Raw genomic sequence first — 25,179 nt, 5'->3', positions numbered from 1 at the left:
AGAAAAGACTCTAAATAACCAGTGACAGGCAATACAATGGATGGATCATGGGATCAGAAAACTGGGGTTGACACACAGCTTCCCTGCTCACCGGTTGGGTGACTGGTTGAATTACTTTTACCCTCACAGGTCCAGCGAGGGGGCTGGGAGAAGTTCACCACTGTTTTCTGGCTGGGGGCAGCATGCACTACTTCATACACAGTGACCCCCTCAGGAGAATCCCCCTGGAGAAACTCCTTTCAGGTTTCAGCACCTCAGATTCTTGAACATTCAAAAGTCTAACGAACATCCAAAATCAAATTGATTCTGTTATTGTTGCCCCCACAGTGGGCTGGAGTCCCAGGGCTGAGACAGTAGCCCGCTGCTAACAAGCACACAGGATCCTGCAGCAGACACCAAAGCTCTAGGTGAGTGTTCTCATACTTTCACATGAACTTTCAACTGCTTTTTCCTTATTCTGCAATTGCCCCAATCTCCTCTCTTGTTTTTAATCCTACAGTTCTGCACAACTGTCTTTAACATATCTTCAATTCTTTGTGAAATGACTCTAAAACACTACACTAAAACAAAGAAAAAATAGTTTTTGCCAGCTTCAAGCCTCACATACATAAAACAGGACTACAGGTCAAAGGATCGTCCCTCCCAGTGTGGCTGGATGATGAAGTGACCGTGTGTGAGAAGCAATGGGTCAGGTGTGGCGTGCTCCAGGCATTAAGTGTTTCTCTCTGCCTTCTCGTTGCCTGGACTCTCAGCTCAGGGAAGCAAAGTCAGTGAGCTTGCATTAGGCATCAAGACTCTGATCCCAGCAGGCATGTGTGGGTGTAAGTCTCTGCCGCTGCTGCTGCTAAGTCGCTTCAGTCGTGTCCGACTCTGTGCGACCCCATAGACGGCAGCCCATCTGGCTCCCCTGTCCCTGGGATTCTCCCGACAAGATCACTGGAGTGGGTTGCCATTTCCTTCTCCAATGCATGAAAGTGAAAAGGGAAAGGGAAGTCGCTCAGTCGTGTCCGCAGTCATGTCCAGTTCTTTGTGACCGCAGAGACTGTAGCCCACCGGGCTCCTCTGTCCATGGGATTCTCCAGGCAAGAATATTGGAGTGGATTGCTATGTCCTCCTCCAGGGGATCTTCCCGACCCAGGAATCAAACTCGAATCTCCAGCATCTCCTGCACAGGCTGACGGGTTCTTTACCACTAGCGCCACCTGGGAAGCTTGATCCCTGCAGGCAGCAAATGGAAGCGAGACTCCACCCCTGAGGTGGGGTCTTACCGCTCCTGTCTGCTCCACAGTAGCATGACTCATGGCCTCGTTCCAAGCAGTGGAGGACACGGAGCCATTGACAGATACATGGGCCCAGGGACCAAAAGCCAGATGACTGAGGCAACACACCACAAGGGATCCCAGGAGTTCCTGCCTAAACGTTCCTGCACGGCTTGCAGGCGGACGTCCTCGCCAGCAGGCATCTCACGTCTCGAGTCTGCCTGGCGAGAAGGGAGACCTAAGGGTGCTGAAGGTTGATCTTCCGTGGGGTCTGCAGCAGACGTGGGTGACATGCCACAAAAGGCACCGGCCAAAGGCAGTGGCTCTGGGGAAATGCTGCAAACACTGGAAATGCCCCCTGAATACCCAGCATTTCAGAGTAACATCTCCGCAGGGCAGCAGAAGACACTTAATGCATTTGAGTCACGGGTGGCAAATACTGAAAAGCATTCCCAGGTTAGAGGCAAAGGAAGGAAGACAGGCAGGAAGAGGAAGGAAAGGAGGGAGGGAGGGAGGGAAGGAGGGAGGAGAGACAGAAAGGTCAGTAGGTGGAAATAGTAACGGGTACTCTAGTCATCTTTTTCCATCCACCTCTGGCTGGATCTCTTCTGGACAAAGTATAGTTGTTACATATTTTTCCTTCCAATGCAGAGGGCGTGCGTTGTCTAACGGCATTTTAATTGGCCAGCAGTAAACTCAGTTCAAAGAAAAAACCAAAAAGAAGTATTCCAATACATCACTAAAAGTATCTCAATATACTAAAGGAATCAGCGTTTACAAACAGCCAAGATACATCCACATGGAACACACCAGACACGCAACATGCCACCTCGGAGGCATAATCATCACCTCTTTATGGGGAAGAGGTAAAACACAAGCGGCTTTAAAACCAGAATGTAAACCCACGGTCTATGGTGTTTAATATGTATCAGGCTGGGATCTCCTGGCAGTCCAGTGGTTAAGACTCTGCCCTTCCAATGCAGGGGATGTGGGTTTAGCCTCTGGCTGGGAAACGAAGATGCCACATGCTGTGTGGCACAAAATATTTAAAAAAATAAAAATTAACATATATCAGGCTACTTTAAGTTTTAAGAATGTTCTCCATCCACTTCAAGGGAAATCCCACATTCTGCTTTGGAGATCATCATTTTGGTCTTCCCTCAACCACAGGGATCTTCACCTTTCACCATGAGTTCACCCACCCACTCTGCTTCTCATTCACTCCCTCCTTAGCAAGGTTGTGACAGCAGAAGACTCGGGGTGTAAAATCTCTCTCTCACGGGGAAGCCCCGCAGAAGTGTTCACTGCGGACTCCATCACCTTTGCCTCCCTCCAGGCGGAGGAAAACCTCTCAGCAGGAAGATGCTCTTACCCTGCTGGCTGTCACTGGGGTGACCGCTGTGCTTTCTTTTGGGGAGATAAGGGGAGGAACAAGGGACCGGGACAAAGGTGTTGCTGCCACCTTGAGACAGCTTCCCTCTAATGCCAACCCGAGCCACCCTCCCCACACCCCCTGCATCCCAAGAAAACCAAGCTCAGAAGGTTACCTCGGTGCAGCACAATGTGGTCAATCATGTTGCGTTTGTATTTGGTGTGATAGAGGCAGAGAGGACAGCGGAGATCTTTGGGGCCCTCCTCGGGGACCGCCGAATGCCCGGCTTCCACGTGCATAGTAAAAGCAGATCTGGGAGGGAGCAAGGAGAGAGGCGATGAGTGGGACCCAGAAGCATCACACTCACACCCCTTGCCGGCAGTCCTATGGAGACACCCTGCTGCGGGGGTGGGTTACCCAAAACTACAGTGGCTCATCGTGCTTGCTGAGCATAAGTTCCTCAGTTATTCGGGCAGTGACTGAGCACTCTTCTGCAGTGCTAACTTCTTTGGGGGAAATTCTGCTACTTGGCTGGGCTCAGGGCAAGATTAAAAAAAAAAAAAGAAACAGACTCCCCATTTTATTTTTGAAAATGAGCAGTTGCCTGTTAAAAATATAAAACAAAATCCCTATGAGAATGGATTTCTCATCACGCTTGGAAGGAGAAGCTGGGATGATTCATCAGCTGCCTTGGTGACTCTTCCCAGGGAAGGAGGGAGGGCGAGTTGGTTGGGAAAGCAGGAAGGTTGATGACCACGTAAAGATGCTCAGAGCTGTTGTACCAGCTCGAATGTGGAGGGTACCACTCCCTCCCTCGCTCCATCCTTTTCAAAACTTCAAATTTTACAAAGCCTTAAATGTCTCATAAAAATGGATGAAACCCAAAGTTTAATGGGCAAGGTCCTCTTCTTGTTAACCCGAGTGTCTCTCTCTGGGGAAACATGTATACCTGTCAATGGGCCCTTGTTATCTGAGTCCTTCTCGACTTCTCTCAGTTCTAAGGTCACATACATATTTATCTATAAAACAACTGAACCACATTAACAGTCAGAGATGTCACACATTTTCCATCAAATCCCAGTGACTAAGATGTTGCTGGAAAAGAGACTTGTTTTCCTATCAATTCAAGTTTGGAGGGGTTATGAAGCCCACCCTCGCCAGCCTCTCTTTGTGGAGTATGTATTGAAATACTGGAGTGACCTAAAGCCCAGGCCCTGACTGCAACAGGAGCAGATAATAATAGCTTCATACCTGTAATACAGCATCTAATCTCATTATAATAGCTTTCTATGATACAGTAACATTTTGCATTTCCTTTGTGTTTCCTTTGTGCCAAGCACTATGCTAAGCACGTTATAGCTTCACTTATTATTATTTTACTCCTCACAAGAGCCCTATGAGGTAGGTACTATTATTATCTTTATTTTACAGATATGGAACCAGAGATGCAGACAGGTTTAGTAACTTGTCCAAAGTCACACCATCAGTAAGTGGCAAAGCTAGGGTTCAAACCCAGGCAGTCAGGCTCCATATTCTACACTTGTAACTATGACCCTAAGTGGAATCTCCCAGGATGAGATGAAATCACAGGAGCTTAGATTAAATGAGAGGAAGGACTCCAATCTTTGTCATACTCAGGAGCAAAAATGACTGTAGATTATCTTTTTCTATGTGGGGACAATCTTTCTGTGATTGTTCAAGTTTAGTCTTCCCAGTGTGAAGTCTTGGTTCTCTTTCAATAATATGATCTTAAGAAATAAGAATTCTTTACCAGGGTAGCAGAGTGTCACCATCCCTGGATGTTCTCTCTTGACTTTGACTTTGCTTCTGAGAAGACTATTTTTTCCCCAAAGACAAAATAAAAAGTGGGGAGGTGGAGGGCATAGATTTCCAAAAGGCAAAACACTCACTGCTTCATGCACTGGGTCAGGGAAATCCTTTACACTTCTTGGGCACCCATTTGCTCTGATTTTTAAACTCATTTGTTCTCATATAGCTCTTCATCCCTTCCCCAAACCTAAAAGCAGTCTCTGGAACTAGCCTCCTTTTGTGAAGACTGGACCCCACCTGTTCATCATCCCTTGGGCAGGCTTCCCTTGAGCTCCAGATAGAGGAGTATAAGGGAAGAGTGTAGTGAGGGGCGGAGCAGGAGCAGCCACCTTGTTTCTCAAGGCTGTTCTTTACATCACTTACTTAAAGCCTGTGTAAAAGGAGCAGTCTTTGCACTTGAAAAGCTTCTTCCCACCGTGCTTGTCCCTGTAATGGCGCCTGATGCTCTGGATATAGCCAGAGGAGAATTCACAGAATTCGCAGTGAAGAATGGCTTCCGTTTTCTGCTCAGCGCCCCCCGCGGCCCCAGAAAGAGGCACGGGGCTCACACGGCTGTTGTTTCTCGCCAGAGCAGCGGACTGATAGTGGTTCAACTGCTGCTGAACATCTGGAGGCTCAGAGTAGGATGAGTCTGTGGACAGACGGGAAAATGACACCAGACACAGAGAACACAGTGGAGGTCTGATACTTGAAAACCCTGAAAGAAGTTTTGAGTACTTTTTCTTTTAAGGGGGCTGACTGTGATCCCAGCTTTCATCTTCATTTACATTCTACAACGCATCTCTGGGGAAAGGCAGGAAGGGAGGAAGCGTCACTTCTTTTAATCTGACTTTGAGGGTTCATGGCATTTAAAAATAAAATTCTGAGGTTAAAGGTTTCAAAGTGAAGGAAGAAAGTAAACTGTTTTTTAAAGGAAATTGCAGTGTGGCAACAGGCTGCCACAGAATACCCGTCCCTGTAGGTGAGATAAATGAACCCGCATAATGTACACAGGCATCCTCACGAGAAAGGAAAGTAGGGGGTGCAGTATCTCCAACTTTGCAGAACAGAATTATTCAAGCCAACCGGAAAAAAAGAAAAAAAAAAAAAGGGTCTTCAACAGAAATGCTCAAGCACATGGCACTCACAAATATAAAAATGTTTTATGCCTTCACTGTCAAGCGATTTAAATTTTAAAATATAAAAATCCAATAGTGTTCTCCAGGAATGGATGTTTAAAGCTTAGTCAGCATTAAGATGGAGATTTATTCATAAATCCCATTAAAATGAAATTCCAAACAAGTCTCCCTGAAAGGTATTTGAAAGTTTTGCAATTTGGAGGAAAATGTCGGAAGTGACAGGCACAAATCTTAAGCCTGTGAAGCTCTACTGGCATGCGGTGGGGAAATCTGATGTAAAAGGTAGGTGAGAAAAATCTCAGTTTCCTCTTTAAATAATTTTTTTTTTAAGTTTTAAAAAGAGAAAGAAAGTGAAAAATAAAAGGTCTTCAGCCTTTTCCCAACACACTGATCTGATGTTGGGGTCAGGAATTCACCAGCACCGTCATCAACATTGTCCTGTATAACTATGGCTACCCATGAATGACCAAATGGGCTCTGTGAATCCCACACAGATGAATTTCAGTGCGACTTTCCATGAAAAGGAAACAAAGGGCTCTTTTCTTACGCTTTTCAAAAAAGCAGGGGTGAAATGGGACAGAAACTGTACCAGCCTCCTCCTGATTTGATGGACACTTAATTTTCCAAAGTGTGACTCCCCCAGGTGGGACACGTGGGGGCTCTGTAAAAACCCACATTTGATGAAACTGGTACCATCCATCCCATCGGCCTCTTTGAAAGGAAAAACAAAAACAGCAGCTTCCTGTATTGTGGGGCCACCTCCTGTCTTCAAAATACTAAAATACCTCCCCTTCTTGTTTTCTCCTCCCCCTCCTCAATTTGTATTCCTCTGGATTGAGGAAAAGAAAAAAAAAAACCCTTTGGAAATTGTAAACAAACCTGCCATACATACACACAAATAAAACAAAAGGAAACTTGAACAATATCTCCGAGCCTCCATGGGTTCATTACCAGGTGTAAACCGAAGACAAAGGAAGAAAGAGATGACACAACTGAATTCATTTCACCCGATTCTTTTTATGTCCTTTTTCTTTATTCCTCGACCCTAGCTGATGAACCCACTCAGGAACAGAATAATGCAATTGTCAACTTCTCTTTCTTTCCCTCAATAGCAGGTTTGTTTACCATTTCATGGATTGTTTGAGATGTTTTCTATTTAAGCTCTCAACACTAGTTTCTGTTTAAGACACACGCACAATGAAGCAAAAGGCACTGTCTGCCCGCCTCTCTTGTTAACAGGAACGTGAGCTCCTGGGTAAGCACTACCACCCCAGGACCCTGGTCAGCCCTAACATCTGGGCAGCACTGGTTCTGGCTTGCCCTCAGTTCTGTAGGAAAGAAATTCTGCAACTGACAAGGCCAAAGTCAGGTCCAACTGCCCTGAGCTGTCGACCATTCACAAATCTACCTAGAGACCAAATCAAAGGAGTCGTCCATTTCTCAGTAAGCAGCCACCACTGCCTCCAAGGTGGGCTTCCCAGGTGGCTCAGTGGTAAAAGTTCTGCCTGCCAGTGCAGGAGATGAAGAAGAATTGGGCTCCATCCATCCCTGGGTGGGGAAGATCCCCTGGAGAAGGAAATGGCAACCCGCTCCAGTATTCCTGGAGAATCCCACAGACGGAGGACCCTGGTGAGTGCATGGGGTTACAGAGAGTTGGATAGGGCTGAGCGCCTAAACAACAACTGCCTCCAAGACTCAGCACCCGCTTCAGTGAGGCCCACAAGCTAGCACGGATGCTGGCATTTACCTCGGACACAAGACACTGGACGGCATTAACCCCTTTATACCAAAATCACAAGGGGCTCCTAATGTGATGATAAACCAGGTCAGTCTGTCTCCCCTGCCTTCCACCACCCCTAGTCTATCACACGAACAACTCTCTTGGGTAAACTTTCCCAAGGGGAAGGTATTTGACAAGACATTTTTTCTCGTTTCTAGGGTCTAAGGCATATTAACTACTCCACTGCAAAAAACCAAATTCTTAGATGTTCACACCAGTACTTCTGTGATATGAAACTTGAAGAAATAAAAATGCAAGAAGTCGTGGAGAAAGCATTCCAAGAGAGGAAATTCATCACCTGTCTCAAACGGAGGTGTGAAAAGAACAACTCTACGTACCTGTGTCATAAAATCCTTCTTTCCTGGTTAGAATCAGGTGGACAGGTTTACTTACAAAAATAAGCAGATCCCACCACTTGGGATACATTTGAAAGAATGCCAAGGTAACAATTTGGTCTCCTGAGAGCTTTATTGTCCTCTATCATGCCAAGACACACTCTTCCTTGCTCTCACTTGGAGTTTGTAAATAATACAAACTTTAACACTTCAGGCACTAAAGCGACAAAGATATGAGTATATCTGATTTCACTTATCCCAGAAAAGTCTACCCGCTGAGCTACATAAAATCCCAGTTTGTTTGCAAGGCCCGGCTAGAAGAGCAGAAGAGGGTGGTATTGTGCCCAGTTAGAAAGACAAACAGATTGTTAGCAGTGAAGGGTATGTCACATAAGTTAAAAATCATCATTAAGGCTATTTTCTTTCATTCCAAGCTTAAGAAAGGAAAGTAAAAAAAGAAACCTTGTGCTTGCTCGGAGGGCCCGACTTGTGGTCACGGGGACATACAGCAGGTGAAGCATAGGAGAGTGAATCCAGAGAAAAGCCCTGTACCCAACTGCCGGCCACACAAACTCCCTCTTTACCCCGGGCATGGCCAGATATATCTACAATGGAACCAACAGCCAAGAGGGTGTCAGTCCACCCATTCTTAATACAACCCTGAGATGTGCAGCTCAGCAAAGAATGTTGGTCTCTGACTTGTGACTATTTATACACAGAGTTTGTAAGGCCTCCTCAGATGACCATTTTGCCTTTTTGAGGTCTTACAAATAGCTGAGAAAAGAAAAGAAGCAAAAGGCAAAGGAGAAAAAGAAAGATACATCCATTTGAATGCAGAGTTCCAAAGATTAGCAAGGAGAGATAAGGAAGCCTTCCTGTGTGATCAATGCAAAGAAATAGAGGAAAACAATAGAATGGCAAATACTAGAGATCTCTTCAAGAAAATCAGAGATACCAAGGGAACATTTCATGCAAAGATGGGTACAATTAAGGACAGAAATGGTATGGACCTAACAGAAGCAGAAGATATTAAGAAGAGGTGGCAAGAATACACAGAAGAACTGTACAAAAAACATCTTCATGACCCAGATAACCACGATGGTGTGATCACTCACCTAGAGCCAGACATCCTGGAATGCGAAGTCAAGTGGGTCTTAAGAAGCATCACTACGAACAAAGCCAGCGGAGGTGATGGAATTCCAGTTGAGCTATTTCAAATCCTAAAAGATGATGCTGTGAAAGTGCTACACTCAATATGCCAGCAAATTTGGAAAACTCAGCAGTGGCCACAGGACTGGAAAAGGTCAGTTTTCATTCTAATCCCAAAGAAAGGCAATGCCAAAGAATGTTCAAACTAAGACACAATTGCACTCATCTCACAAGCCAGCGAAGTAATGCTCAAAATTCTCCAAGCCAGGCTTCATCAGTAAGTGAACAGAGAACTTCCAGATGTTCAAGCTGGACTTAGAAGAGGAACCAGAGATCAAATTACCAACATCCACTGGATCACAGAAAAAGCAAGAGAGTTCAAGAAAAACATCTACTTCTGCTTCATTGATTACACCAAAGCCTTTGACTGTGTGGATCACAACAAACTGTGGAAAATTCTTCAAGAGATGGGAATACCAGACCACCTTACCTGCCTCCTTAGAAATCTGTATGCAGGTCAGGAAGCAACAGTTCAAACTGGACATGGAACAAAGGACTGGTTCCAAATAGGAAAACGAGTACATCAAGGCTGCATACTGTCACCCTGCTTGTTTAACTTATATGCAGAGTATATCATGTGAAATGCCAGGCTGGATAAAGCACAAGCTGGAATCAAGATTGCCTGGAGGAATATCAATAACCTCAGATATGCAGATAACACAACCCTTATGGCAGAAAGAGAAAAACTAAAGAGTCTCTTGATGAAAGTCAAAGAGAAGAATGAAAAAGCTGGCCTAAAATTCAACATTTAAAAAACGAAGATCATGGCATCTGGTCCCAACACTTCATTGCAAATAGATGGGGAAACAATGGAAACCGTGAGACTTTATTTTTTGGGGCTCCAAAATCACTGCAGATGGTGACTGTAGCCATGAAATTAAAAGATGCTTGCTCCTTAGAAGAAAAGCTATAGCAACCTAGACAGCACATTAAATATCAGAGACATTACTTTGCCAACAAAGGTCCATCTAGTCAAAGCTATGGTTTTTCTAATAGTCATGTATGGATGTGACAGTTGGACTATAAAGAAAGCTTAGTGCCGAAGAATTGATGCTTTTGAACTGCAGTGTTGGAGAAGACTCTTGAGAGTCCCTTGGACTGACTGCAAAGAGATCAAACCAGTGAATCCTAAAGGAAATCAGTCCTGAATATTCATTGGAAGGACTGATGCTGAAGCTGAAGCTCCAATACTTAGGGTCACCTAATGCCAAGAAATGACTCATTAAAAAAGACCACGATGCTGGGAGAGGTTGAAGGCAGGAGGAGAAGGGAACGACAGAGGATGAGATGGTTGGATGGCATCACTGATGCGATGGACATGAGCTTGAGCAAGTTCTGGGAGTTGGTGATGGACAGAGAAGCCCGGTGTGCTGCAGTCCATGGGGTCGCGGAGTCGGACACAACTGAGTAACTGAAATGAACTGATACACAGAGTTTAGGAAATTAAATTATGATTTATAATTGCAGTTATAAAATAAATTTAACTAAGTTATATGGAGCTATTCATTTTGTAAGCTGTTTATAATAGGAAAATGATTTTGTAAAAGCAGGCTCACACTAGAACTTTAGCATGGACAGCTACAGCGTTTCTAGGTGTGGGTTTGGAAGTTACCAACAGCCAGCACTGGATTCCCACAACTACTGCGTATGGCATAGGTTCTCATCCCAGTTTCACCAATGAGGTGGCTGGGGCTGAGAATGGTTGGCTACACAGCTACCGAGAGGCAGAGATAGGATTTGAACAAAGATCTGTCTGACTTTAAAATATGAGTCTTGTCTATTACTCATCTGTACTCAATAGGTTGACCTCTGGGGTCCCACGATGCAAGTCAGAAGAACACCAAAGAACACCTGTGTTCCATTAGCAACACGCTCATAGCAGAGAGGAGAAAGAGAAGGTGGCAGAAAGACAGTAACATCCAAATGGATAGAAATTAGAAAATAACATTCAACTGAATACCAAGAGAACACGAAAATGAGCATTTCAGAGCACATGGGGAAGAAAAGAATCAACAAGGTAAGATTCCTGGGAAAGAAAAAGAATATCTAACATTTCAAACTGCTTTATAAAAACACACAAAAACCCAGCAGGTATTTGCATACACGTGCTGCACAGATAAGCACTGTCAAGCACCCAGAACTGGAGATGTGCCGGCCCACATGTCATGCTTTGATTAGATGCTGCATAAACTGTCCTCAAATAATAACGCTCTAACATGCCTTCGGGGGAACCTGGCTGGGAAAGAAAGGTATCCGAATACCAATGGGAGACGGGTGCTTTCTGTGGCTCTTGGACAGCTCAGGACTTCAAACCAGAGAAAGTGCTAAGTCCCAGATGAGACTTCCTGCCACTCTCATTCAGTCAGGTTCCTGGAGAAATGGGAAAGTTCTAACTCTCATCCAGCCCCCCAGAATTCTGGCCAAACCAATGTTAAGTATCCATTCAAAGAGTTTTTTTCTTTTTTCTCCAAAAACGCACCAGCACAGAAACAATCACTGGAAATCTACTGAACTCTGGAAGAACAATAAACCATGACAGAATGAAGCCTGCTTGAATATTCTGATTCTACGAACACTTGGTGGACACCCTCTTCGTGCCAGGCCATGAGCAGGCTCTAGGGACTCAAACTCAAAGAAGGTGTGAGCTGGGACTTCCCTGGTAGTACAGTGGTTAGGACTCCACACTTTTACTGCTGGAGTCCCAGGTTCAATCCCTGGTCAGGGGATCCCACAAACCACGTGGTCAAAAAAGTCAAGGCACAGGGGGTGGGGGTTTGATATCCGGTCAGGGGATCCCACCAGTCATGAGGCACAGCCAAAAAAAAAAAAAAAAAAAAGCACTAGGGATGCCTTCCACAAGCCCAGATCTAGAGACACAGAGTAGCTGGCTGTTATGAAAATACATGCCTGCTCCACATCTAACACATTTCCTCCACTGATTGAAGGAGTAAAAGAAGCAAAGAGAGCAAATGATCAGTAACAGGGGAGTTTAACTATTGCAACATTAAGGAAGACACAGGGAAGAGTTAAGAGTCAATTGAGCAGTAAATTGTGGGAGGACAGCCCCCTAATGCGCTGAGTGACCTAAAAAGCTGTACAAGAGGATCAATTCTCAATTTTCTACAGCTCCACAGAGAAGGTGTGAGTGAAGGTGAAAAAGTGGCAGAAGTACCTTGGTGCCAGCAACCACATTTTATTTGAGCTAGATTGTCAAGCAGACTTAGAAGAGAAGCTCTTTCATCAGGGAGAAAGTACCAGGGGAAAATAACAGACAAGAAGATTTCAGGCAAGCAAATGTTAGATATGGACGTGGTGGGTGGGAGATGGTTAAATGACACCCATTCATTCAGTAAACATTTACTGAGTATCACAGTCCATGTGAGACCCTGTTCTGGAACAGGTGGTGTGGTCCCTGCCCTCAAGCAACTCACCATCTCAGGCAGACGTGTAAATAATTGATGGTGACACCCTGCATCCCCAGAAAAGTCTCAAGGGAGCACCTATCTCCATGGTCCTAGTGGAGAAGACAAAATCAGCCGTACATGGTGACTGACGGAAATGGGAGTGAGAGAGACAGAAGGAGGATGTCAAGAAAACCTTGATTTCTACTAATAAATGGAACTAGTATCAGCTAGTATGTCAATTAATGAAAGCTTCACCAAACATGGAGATACCTAAGTGTTCAATTCAACACACCTCCATCTTTAGCCATAAATAGAAATTAAAACAACTACTTTCTTTTCACAACAGGGAAAAAAGGGACTTAATGCCTACAGGGAAAAGAAATAAAGATCAGAGGATGAGTCTGAGTGGGAAACTATGTACACTGGAGGCTGAAAGAGATTGCTTAGGGGAAGATTAAAAATCTTCAGATCCTAAAATAGCATAGTGTTCAAAATGATGAACGGATTATGACTGTCTTCAGAAAAGCAGGTGATTTGGCAACTAAAGGTTGGCAGTGTAAGAAAACAGAAACAGAATATTACCTGCAGATAATTTAACAACAGATTTTGTAAATGCCCAAAGTTAGGGGGTTGGAAAGTGTGCAAGTATTAGTCTCAGTCATGTCTGACTCTGTGACCCCATGGACTATAGTCCTCCAGGCTTCTCTGTCCATGGAATTCTCTAGGTAAGAATACTGGAGTGAGTTTCCATTTCCTTCTCCAGGGGATCTTCCCAACTCAGGGATTGAACCCAAGTTCCCTTCACTGCAGGCAGACTCCTTACCATCTGAGACACTAGGGAAGCCCGTGGGGGTGGGACCTAAATGTGCTGGAAATACATCCTGTTTCTGGAAAAAAAACTGACAAAGCACAGTAACAATGGCAAGAGAGCAGGCTAAAGACATACTTCAGTTAATAGCCAGGAAGCTTCTGGAACAGCATCAGCTCCCATCATACAATGGCTAAGAAACTCAGGCAAAGGACAAAAGGGTCCAGGTATTTCCATGGACATGATAGCAACCCAGGTATCTGCTGGTAATGAGATAAGAGAATCTTCTTACTTTATTGGCGAACTTCGTTATGACCTTAGTCTTCATCTAAAGCTGAAAAATGATGTCTGGCAGATGCCTTAAACTCAGCAGGCTGCACACAGCCACCATCTTTGCTCAAACATCTCCTCTGGTGCTTTGAATGTGCGACAGTGACTCAACGCTTCATTCAAGCCCAAAGTGGGGGACTCCTCCTTCCAGCTGTCAGGCATTTCTTGTGGTAGCACATTTCCCAGAGACACAGATCACTTCTCACTTCCAATCACCTTCCTCTCCAGGCCCCTGCCTTCCTTTCTCACTGTTCGTTCAGGTCCATAGAACCCATATGGGCATCTCTAACACCCTATGAGCTGGCTTCCTTCTAGATCTGTGCTACTCTGGCAAGTGTACATGTCACAGAGATATAATGTATATCACTTTTTACAGGAATATGATAATGATGCCCCAGGGCTCAAGGATAAAGTCTACTCCTTGGTACACATAGCTCAGTGCTTCCAGCCTCACTTTTAGCTAATTTCCAATTCCTTGCACTTTCTACATACATCATCATTGGCAATCCGTGGTCAAGGGCTATCCGAGGCTCTTCTTCTTCATGCCCAGTAAACCCCTACCCATCCTTCAAAGCCCAGCCCAATGCCTTCCCTCCCAAACCCAGACAGAAACCTTCTCTCCTCTGTGCTTTGCCAACACACATTGTGATCCTCACATCGATCTTATTAGACTTCAGCTTACACTTGTAAGTTCTCTTAAGCAACCTCCACCAACAAACTTGGGCATTGATCAATGCCTTGACCTTAAAAAGCATCCATTGCAATGGGAAACGGGCTGGTTGTTGGGACTTTCTCTAGCAGGCCTACCCATTTTTGCTTTCAGCAGTTGTGTTAATGCTAACAGAAATCAGTCTTATATTCTCTTAAATTTTTTTGTACTTATTATATTTATATTTGTTACTGAGCTTGTTCAATTTAATTAATATTACCGAAAAGGATGAAAGATGGGTAGAAAAACTGCCATTTCTATGAAAGCTATGTTAAATGCTTTGAAAAGATTTGAGAAAGTCGTTAAAAAAAATTATTGTCAAATTACATTTTGGCAAGATAAAAGAGAACATAAAATCTAGAAGGACTCTGCTCTAAGACTCTTTCATAAACGTCTAAATTATCATTCAACTTAAAAGAAACCTGAAACCAGAGCTAGTATAGGTGATTGTGGTTTATGCAAGAGAGAAAAACCGGGAATCCAATCAAAAGACCCAGACATAAGTTTGATCCTACAACACAATCCTGATGGATGAATCTTTTTATTTTTTGGCTGAACCTCATGTGAAATCTTAGTTCCCGACCAGAGATTGAACCCACGCCCCTTGCAGCGGAAGCGCAGAGTCTTAGCCACTGGACTGCCAAGGAAGTCCCTGAATGAATGCACTTTTAAATGAAAATAAAACACGTAAGGCATTTTCAAAAAGATTCCCTGCGTTACGAAATTTTCAAATATTACTGGGAAACCAAGTCTGATTATATCAAATAAGTTTCAACTGTATCTGTCCATATGTTTGACCCTATGCTTAGCTGCTCAGTAGTATCCAACTCTTTGCGACCCCATGGACTGTAGCCCACCAGGCTCTTCGGTCCCTGGGATTTTTCAGGCAAGAAAACTGGAGTGGGTTGCTGTTTCCTTCTCCAATGTTTGACTCTATTTTATATTAATTCAGAAAATATTTATTGAGAGGCTTTTATTTCTAAGGCACTTGGGGCACCTTTCAATGGAAAAAAAAAAAAAAAACAAAACAGCAAGGATTCTTGCCCTCGTGGGACTTACATTTTAGATGGACAGGAATAGTATCTGGTGTGCTTTCATAGCCAGAGACTGACCGTCCTTTCATTAAAAAAAGGTACTTAAGAAAATGTTTGTTGGATTGAATTTGTGAGCAATTTTCTTACATTCTACCCTATACCTCTGTCTATCTATCTAAGTTACAAAAAACTGTACGTCACATAGAGCTGTCAAGATGATTCACAGATTCAAAAGATTTATTTAAGATTTCTTAGGTTCTATCTGAATTCGTTTGAAACTCAGTTTCCTTCTCAAGATACCTGCTGTTCGCTCCATGTTAACGGGGGACAGAACATGGTACCCACAACACGACCAACTACAAATCACCAATGCAACTTCCCAAGTATTTCCTTGGAAGATTCTCAAAAAGGCTCTCCAGATAAAAGACTGGGCCATTCTGAAGGAAAACTATTAGAAACTAAGCTTTGGAACACAAGCCACTTCAGCTCCTCCTGGATAGTATCGAAAGGGGGAACATAAATCTCTAGAGGCAGCCATGTGACTTTATTTCCTTCTTTTGATTATGCCTTGAAAATCTCCAGGCCAAGGACTCTGGCACCTCCTTCTTCTGTCATCAGGAGAGTTCTCTGGCCTGGGTGCACAAGATTATGATACAATGGCCAGGAGGACAATGGACGCTGGATGACTATATATAGGAATTCTGGGCTTGGTTGTCATGGAGGCAAACGGAAAAACAAATGCCTAATCCTGAAAATAAAGTTGAGGCCAAACTTGAAGGAAACACACACTGAAAACTTCCTGTCATTCTGATGAGTAAAAACAAAACCTTGAAATATGATCAGGGAAAACAAAACAAAAAGTTAAGTCTTCAAAATGATAAAAACAGCATTAAAAAAAAAAAAAAAAGAGCCACTGTCCCTTTTTGAGATTTAGTATCTCATAATCCCTAAGGTCACTGAAAGGGTCTCTCAAAGGGCTTATTGGCAAGAAGCTTCATGTTCTCATTTTCTCTATATTTTGGCAGGGAATTCAGGCAAGTCTGATCTAAGACAGAAGATTCCAGGACTTGCTAGTCACTAGGTCCTATCGTGGGGGACAAGACAATCTGTCTCTGTATCATTTTTCCACAGTGGCATCACCATCCACCCAATCAAATCAAAACGAATCTTTGATTCATTTCTCTTCCATTGAAGGACTGAGAAAGCCCTACTGGTTCAACCTCCTGTAAAGCCCGTATCTGTGACCCACTCACGGTTACAGAGCTCCTGCTTCTGATTCAGGTCCCTGTGGCTGCTGGTGTAAACCTGCATCGCAGGATGTTCCTAATTGGCTTTCTATCTTCAAGCGTCTTCTCCCCCTAAGATCCCTTCATTTTCTAAAAGTATGATCAAGGTATTCATGCCTTCTTACAAGGAAAATGTCCAACCTCTGAACGTCGGTGTCCCAGCCCACCTTCATCTTCCCAGACCGACCTCAGTCCACAACCACCCTGCTCCCACTCAGTGCTACTCTCAGCCACGTGGAAGGTTTCTAACATTCACTCCGTGTGCTTTTTCACTGTTTCCCTGAATATCCCTGCAATATCCTTCTTCCACTTCTCAGCCTGGCAAATTCATCTTTCAAGACTGAATTCAGTTCAAATTTGCCATCACTATGAAGCTCTTCCTTGATCTTTCTAGATACACTTATTCAATTCACCCTCTCCTGCTAGTACTCATGCTACATTGCAGGTTAATGTATTTTTGCCTCCAGCAGACTATGATCTCTTTGCAAGTAGGATATCTGTGCATGCACACATCCATCCATCCATCTCATTTTTTTAAAGTTCATTATCTCCCAGAGCTTAGTTCAGGGCCTGAGCCAGAAGAGGTGCTCAATAAACATGGCATAAAGATCCAAAAAGAGTTCAAACTGGGAAAACTGCTCTGGAAAACCAAGATTTAACAGGAAAATCCAATTAACCAAATGTCACTCTCTCTTTGAACACTGAAGTTAATAGAGCTGGCCCACTGAAACAGTGATCCACTTTTATTGAAATATGTCTGGGTCTTTTATTTTAATTAGCTGAAGAATGACTTCTGGAACATTTGATAATTTGAATGGCAGGAAATTCATGATCCATGGCCATCCCAAGAAGTCACAGGCATAATTTCTGGTCTTCACCCTAAATCAGCAATAAGTCTAAACTCTGAAATGGATGGTATCAGGACATGTGGGAGCCACTTCAGATCAATCAGCATGCAGCTCTCTCTCCTTTTTTGTACCCACTGGCAGGAACAGATCTGTGGTAGGTACAGATGTTCGCAAAATGCACAGGTATAAGAGGTACCATGTATTTAAATGCACCACGACTTTGCTACCACTGTCAGTTCCAAGGGCCATGAGAATAGATGCCTTTGCGATCCAGGACATGTTTATGGATGACATTCAGCAGTGCATCTTCATTGCATGAAATATTTTACCAAGTCTCCTCCACCATGGATGCACTCTCCTCCCAGATACGTAGGGTAAGGTTATTTATTTTGCGGAAGGATTTCTGGTAGCTCAGAAAAGCAGAAACAGTTTCATGTCACCCAGTCAGTAAACGGAGAGACAGGAACATAACGCAGGGCTCCTGCATGCCCCAGTTTCAAAAACATGTTCTTTTTCTGCCACATTCATTAGCAAACATTGCAGGTATTCCTCTGTACTAAATGATATTTGTAACTCAAAGTGTGTGTCTTGAGAAACCCGCCTTGAAACCGGCTGGAAATCTGTCAGGAAGCAAATGAACGCGTGGCGAAGGAGCCTCTTTCTCCTATTTTTTCGGGAGGAAGCTCTGGGTGGCATCTGCCATTGTTCACTGAGATGTTCTCACAATATCGAATGCATAATTCACCTGTGACTCTTTGGAATTGTGTGATGAGGAAGTAATGTTTCCTGCTGTTCGTTTAGATCGTATAGATGTCTTTACCACACAGAAAATCCAATGAACAACGTGGAGGACAAAAGCCTCTTTGTATCAGTGACTTGGCCGCCACTGTCCAGAGCTTGCTAGCAACTTCAGACGGTATTTAGAGCTCACAGGCTGTGGGCAAGGCCACTGTGCTTCCTCCTCAAGGTTCAACTGGAGGGAAGATACCTACTGACTTCAAGGAGGCAGTCACAGCATACGGCTTGCAACGATCAGGCCAGGGAGAGCCCGCCCAGGGAACAAGGCAGAGACTTCTCAAAAGCTCAGCGAAATCAAGAGGAAAGAACACATCTGAGGAGAAGCGTATATATTTAGATACGTGTCGAGTTCTAAGCGATGGTATGGAAATTGGGTGAGAACCACCACAGCGGATCAAGAACAAGAGGAAGCAGCCACACTTTAAAGTGCACAGTTATTCTAAAATTGTCTCCCAGCAGTGGGCATCTCTGAACCAACACACCCAGTGGGTTTCTTACCCTTTTCTTCTTTTCTTTTCACTTATTCCCAAGCATGGGAAGAAAATCCTGGCTCTAGATAAAGTTATATATTTTAATCATCATTAAAGCAGTTAGTTCCTCCATTAGAACACACACTTCTCCACTCACTCCAAACTCCCCTTCAGGACAAGTGCTAGTGATGCTGGGCTCAAGTGGAGGGCATGAGCCTCCCAGAAGTAGAGGGACCAGGCAGTGAGATCCAGGCTCATCTGTTACTGGCCTCGCGGCTCTTGGTCAGCAATTCTGTGAGCTTCTTCACAAAGTCTCTCCTTGATCTGTACCATGACCTTGTAACATAAGCCGTGTTGTTACTTCCCACTTTACAGATGGGAAAGCCAAGGGAGCACCTGGGAAACAGGCCACTTCTCCGCTCCCCGGGGCGTGCACGCACGCCTCCTCGTAACCCTGGGGACTCTCCATTAAGCAGACTTCCGGTTCCTCATTTGTAAAATGGAGCTGGTGACACCGACGGCTGCGTAGGGTGCCGTGGACAGAGGACAGCAGTGTGTGAACTATAATGCCTGGCATGGGTGAAGGGGGGGCTCTTTAAGGGCCTCAGTCCCATAGCAACTAAAGTTGACGTGGTATATTTTGCACTAAATGATTAATTGCCTCTTGCTGTTTATGGAGAGCTTTCTGTAGACAGAAGAATTTGATCTCCTTATCTGGACTGTGGGGTGGAGTGGAACGGGCATCTCTTACACTGCTCTACACAGATGTAACTTACATTCATCCCGGCTCTGGGCACATGGCAGGTGTTCAGCTGCTCGTTTCTGACTGACTGATTCTGGGCAAAGCCGACTGCACTGCCCCTCCTGCATGAAGAGCTTTATTCTGTAGGTGAGGATGGCTGCCACGGGGAGGGGACTGATCAAGGAGCTTGGATCCAGCCCAGAGGCAGGGCTCAACCCAAGTAACACACCAAGTCACCCCCATTTTGTAAGACAGCTCGGCACACAGGATGGTCACAATTGCTATGAAGAGGCACATCAGAGTAAATTTAATTCCCAAACTTTAGAGGCTTTCCTGGCAACCATTCTGGGGTCTATTTCATCCTAACATCACTTCCAGCTTTCTTTCTTTCTTTTTTTTTTTAATATTTATATTTTTTTGATTGCACTAGGTCTTAGCTGCAGCATGCAGGATCTAGTTCCCTGAACAGGTCCTGAACCCAGGTCCCCTGCACTGGGAGTGTGGAGCCTTAGCCACTGGACTACCAGGGAAGTCGCTCACCTCCAGCTCTGAGCAAGGTCCTTGGGAATCCGGTAGGTGCAGTGATCATCCCCACCATCAGTGACGGTCTCATGAACGTCTCTCCCTGACACTGCCGCTCCTGTCTTTTTCTGCCTGTTAACGGTGTTTTCTTTCTCTTGATTGCACTTTTTCCCATCTGATCAATAGTACGTATGTATTGGTCGATTGGCTGGCTTACCCCACTATCTCTTGAGGGGTTTTGTCTCAAACCTACATGGACTTTTGGATTTTATTTCATTACCCATGCTATCTGATCTTTCTTGCGAACTGCTGGCTCAGCTGGGCACAGAGTATCTGCCCAAGACCCAACATGAGAAACTCAAGGGTCTGTACCAAGAGGCAACCCTACCATCGCACCGCTACATACCTCAGCCTCCAGAGGGTCATGGCCAGTATGTGGCACCATGAACGTCAACGCTCAAGACTAGAGTCATTCACTTACGCAGCTCATTTCCTTCCCTGCCTTTGTGCGCAAGGCAATCTGCCACCTTCTGGGAACTCAAAATAAAATGATGGCCTCTGCCTTCAAGAAACAGGTAGCCATTATATGTGGAATCTAAAACATGATACAAATGAACTTTTCTATGAAATAGAGAATAATTTGTGGTTGCCGAGGACGCGGGGAAACGGACAGAGTGGGAGTGTGGGATTAGCAAATGCGAACAATTACATACAAAGTGGGGAAACAACAAGGCCCTACTGTACAGCACAAAGAATTACACTTACATTGTGATAAACTATAATGGAAAAAATATGAAAAAGAATATATATATATGTATAACTAGATCACTTTACTGTACAGAAGAAATTAATACAACACTGTAAATCAACTAGACTTCAATAAAATAAATTGAGAAAAACACATGGATGGTCTAAAGCAGTGGAAAGTCAGACATTTATTAATACAACAAGAGTATGATCAGCTCTGACACTAAAGAGCGCTCAGACACGTGAACAGCGAGGAGGCCCGCAGTCATACAGGAAGCGTTAGGAAGGCTTCTGGAGAAGGTAAGATTCAAGTTTTCAAGGATGAGTGGGAATTAGCCAAGTGAATGAAACAGAGAGGAGGTCAGGAGAAAGTAAGTGGAGAAGGACACTCCAGGAAAGGCTAGCAAGGCCTGGAGAGTGAGAGCAGGACCCCATGCAGACAAGGCATTCAGAACGGCTGCAGTGAGGGACACAGCGGAGAGAATGGATGAGAGTGACTCTGAGAGAAACGGGGTCCAAATACTGGCTTTCCATGCTGAGCTTGGAATCTGTTCTAAAGGCAGAGCAGCCAGCCACTGGAGGGTTTGAAGGAGGAACCAGGTGAGATAAAGGCTTCGCCTTTTTTCACCTTTTCTGTGTCTATAAATTGCACCCAGAGTCCTGCCCCATCTCTCAGATGGGGAAAGCAGCTAGGCATAAATGCATGCCCACTGGGAGGGAAAACCAACAAGCAGCGTGCTCCTCATTGATGAAGTTGCCCGTAAGTCCATACTTGGTCTTTCCAAGTAGAAAACACCAATGTGCTAACTTTTCTCCTCTGGATTTTACTAGCAGCTTGGAATTGTTCATTTGAAATTCAGTTCCTCCTGTTTCTACTGAACACATTACATTTACATCTGGAATAGATTATGGCCCTACCTATGGGAAGGAAAACTGGAAACCGAGTAGGCTACCTTTTCTGCTCCCTAACAACCCGTCACCTGTAAGAAAATAATAAGGAAGCACAGGAAACCAAGCGGTGTGTCCATACGTTGGCAAACATCAAAAATGTGCAAGCATCAGTCAAGATCTTGTGGTCTGTTTTTCAAATACAGTGTCTCAGGGACATCCAAAATGTTTCTATATCTGTATTTTGCTCCTTAATTTTAGCACCCAGGTGTCAACCCAAGGACTCATTTAGACTCAACTCAATAGACAAAGTGCTATTTTGTAAAGTGTTTCAGTGGGCTTCCCAGGCACTAGTGGTAAAGAGCAGGCCTGCCAATGAAGGAGATGTAAGAGACTCGGGTTCAATCCCTGGGTCAGGAAGATCCCCTGGAGAAGGACATGGCAACCCACTCCAGTATTCTTGCCTGGAGAATCCTATGGTCAGAGGAGCCTGGTGGGCTACAGTCCATAGAATCGCAAAGAGTTGGACATGACTGATCGACTTAGCACACAGTACACAAAGTGATTTAATATTCTTCTGGGTTCATTAGCTTTTTATAAATGGTTTGTTTCATCATAACAAATATTGTACCTACTATATGTTAGGTATTTGACAGATACCAAGACCATCAGAGCTCAAATTTCAAGCATTCTCCAGTTGTCAGGAAGATGACTGAAATAAATGAAAATGAGTGCAGACTCAAAGAACGGGGCCAACACCCATGGGATTGCTATCTATTGTGAGCAGAGAGGCCAGAAGACGATGTTTCTCGGGTGTCAGAAAAAAAAATCCAGATTTTGATTTACCGCTTTAAACTACCGTCATGACGATTTACAGGACACAACCAACTCTCACTACTCTAGAAAGTGAGGTTTAGAATATGCTGGGTGTTTCGAATAGAAAAATGGGTAGGACACAAATGGTGTCCCTGACGAGCTCCCTTTCCTGTCCTGTCATGGAGGTGGCAGAACGGACTACTTGTCGGCAGGAGAGGCTGGCCACAGCCCCGAGGGGTTTCACAGGAGGAAGAGCAGGCTCACGTCGGGCATCGTAGGAAACACCACGAAAGCGAAGGTATGTGCATCTGGCTTTGAAGGACGAGCAGGGTCTGGGCTTGTGGAAGCGGAGGGCGGGGCAGCTGGGGGATGAGCATAGGTTGAATGGGAATTTTTTTTTGGTAGGCCAGGTAGAGCTGTTGGAGAATCTTGCATAGGAAGATTGATCTGATCCTTGCTAAGAGAAGACTGAAGAGGGGTGTGTCTGTCGGTTAGGTGGCTACACTAACAGCTTAGGTAAGAGATGGGGACAGGAGGGATGGGGTGGGCGTGAGAAGAGGGAAAGGGATGGAACTACACGACTGAGTAGGCAACAGACGGGATTTGGTCCAAGGAGACCTGGAGATGTGGTAGATTCTAGCTGGGTGCCAAGAGCCCTAGCAGAGGGACAGGTATGGGCGAAAGCTCATGAGTTCCTAGAGGTTGAGTGAGATGTCCAAGTGGACAAAGTGAGGAGTGGATAGAAAAAGACAGTCTGGGGCTTAACCTGATGATGTCTGGATGCAGAGATTTTGATGGCATCCTCAGAAAAGTGAGAGGCGATCACAAGTGTCTGTGAAGGGGGAGAGAGCAGAGGAAAGGGCTGAGGACCAGACCGGGGTCCCCGTGATGGCAGCTGTCGATGTAAACAGAGGAAAGAGACAGTATCATCAGAGAGGCCAGCGGAGAGCCTGAAACATACAGGAGGACCCAAACCATGGGAGGAGTCTCCCGGGGAGGAAGGTCAGCAGTTTTAAATGCCACGGACAAAAAAAAAGAAGGATGAGGCAGGGGCAGAGGCTGGGGACTTGTTTGTCTGGAGTTGCTGCCCATCCTTGTAAAAGCCATTTCATTAACGAGCTGGGGCCAAAGTCACATGGCAAGGGATTCCGGAGAGGCCAGGGGAGAATGGTGGGGGGGGTGGGGAGCGGGTAGCGGGTGTAAACAAGGGAAGAATGACTCTTTCCCAGAGGGCCAGTCTCTGGAGCCAGCCAGCAGGAGGTCACTTCATGAGTGGCTTCAATAAATGCTGAAGGCACAGATTCTAGCCGTTCGAGAAAAGAAGGCATGGAGAGGAAAACTAAGTTGGGAGTAATTGGTTCTTTCAAGAGATTTGGAGGCTAAGATCCCAACTGCGGGAATAAAACTGCAGAAGGTCTTATCCAAGAATGGTTTTAGTATGTAAAAGAGCCCCAGCACTTTCCTGGGGCTCAAGGGGCTCCTTTATTCAGTCTCCCAGGGAAAATTAACACATCTGAGAACTGCGATTAGGGACACAATGTGCCACAGTAGACAGCGCTGTGGAGTCAGGCCGACCCCAACTCTTACCCCAAGCCTGCCAGATGGAAACTGTGACCATGCTTAAGATGATTTTCCTCCTTCCAAAAACAGCAAGGAGGCGGTTATGGAAGTTCCTGTTTAACGGAAATGCTGTGTGCATTAAACCAATGTTCATAAAGTATTTAATAGACATGCAATAAATGATAGTCATCATTAACTTAAGAAATACATATTAATGCCAATAATAATAATAATAATGTCTAACTTAGGGTCTTCTCAATGCATCACATCTACCTATTAGGACATCAAGTGCTAAAGAGGTTCTTGTGTGGCTGGTTTCAGTTAAACCCCAAAGTTCAAAAAATTCAAATCAATAGGACTCTCGTTTAAGCACCACTTTCCAAACTCTGAATTAAACTCCCAAGAAACAGTTCATGATGTTAAGAGATTTCATTAAGCTTCCAAGACAAGATGTGAAAGTTTTTTTTTTTCCTTTGCCATTAAAAAAAAAAAACCTTCATTCATCCCTGGTTGCTGACAAATGACCATAAATTGACAAGGAATTTATTTCTACTATGCTATTTTAATAGTGTCTAAGATTTCTACGGTAATTTAGAATGTGAAAGCATTTTTATATGTTACCTCATTTGAGCCACAAATTAACCCCATGAAATAAGCATCATTATCTTATGTATAAGAAATAAGAGAAGGTCAGTGATTTATCTCAGCCGCCCCAGGCAGAGGTGATCCCTGGCCTCCAACTCTGGTGGTACTTTCTGGATTTGGACTTTAAACTCAGGGGTCCAAAAACCCTGCACAGGTTATTACAGAGAGATAATCTATATGGAGAACTGGCTTTGCAAACACCATTTGCCCCTCATTTTCACTAGCTACAAAACGGGTCCTCCTGGCATCGGCTCAATCAAAATGCACTTAGCGACACGCAGGATGAGTCGTTCTCCACACCAGCACTGCAGCGTGACTCCAAAATTACACTGGACAAAAAATCATTCTTGTTTGAGGAAGAGGTTCTGTGGAACCCCTGGCTGCTTCCCCGGAGTGGGGGTGCCCAAGGTGGGGGCCACAGCTACCAGACTCCCTAGAGCAGGACCTCTCCTGAATCACATGCTGCTCACATGCTGCTGTCAATCACCTTCAACCCCTTCCAGGTACAGGAAGCCCAGAGGCCAGAGGAAAGACGCTCCACCTGGTCCGCACGGACAGTTGGGGCTGTGGATGGAGCTGGCTTCAGCATCGCTTAACTTTTCATAGCTTTATGTCACCATCGCTCCCTTTACTGATTGATGATGATTAGTACAAAAACCACCAATTTAT

General features: G+C 44.6%; 1 protein-coding gene across 3 annotated transcripts in view; it reads right to left on the bottom strand.

Annotated features, from left to right (window-relative positions):
• ZNF462 (zinc finger protein 462) overlaps window positions 1–25,179 on the bottom strand; it is a 157,535-nt gene that overhangs the window by 36,385 nt on the left and 95,971 nt on the right. For all 3 annotated transcript variants that reach the window (XM_040237900.1, XM_040237892.1, XM_040237907.1), the window contains exons 8-9: window positions 4,825–5,092; window positions 2,807–2,943 (exon numbers count right to left, since the gene is read on the bottom strand). In XM_040237900.1, coding sequence (XP_040093834.1) covers window positions 2,807–2,943; window positions 4,825–5,092 — 405 coding nt within the window. The remainder of the gene's footprint in view (window positions 1–2,806; window positions 2,944–4,824; window positions 5,093–25,179) is intronic.

Source organism: Oryx dammah, unplaced genomic scaffold, assembly GCF_014754425.2.
Source record: "Oryx dammah isolate SB20612 unplaced genomic scaffold, SCBI_Odam_1.1 HiC_scaffold_1, whole genome shotgun sequence".
In the NCBI taxonomy this organism is placed as follows: Eukaryota; Metazoa; Chordata; class Mammalia; order Artiodactyla; family Bovidae; genus Oryx; species Oryx dammah.
Note: the sequence above shows the minus strand (reverse complement) of the source record. Positions and strands in the feature narration are given on the sequence as shown.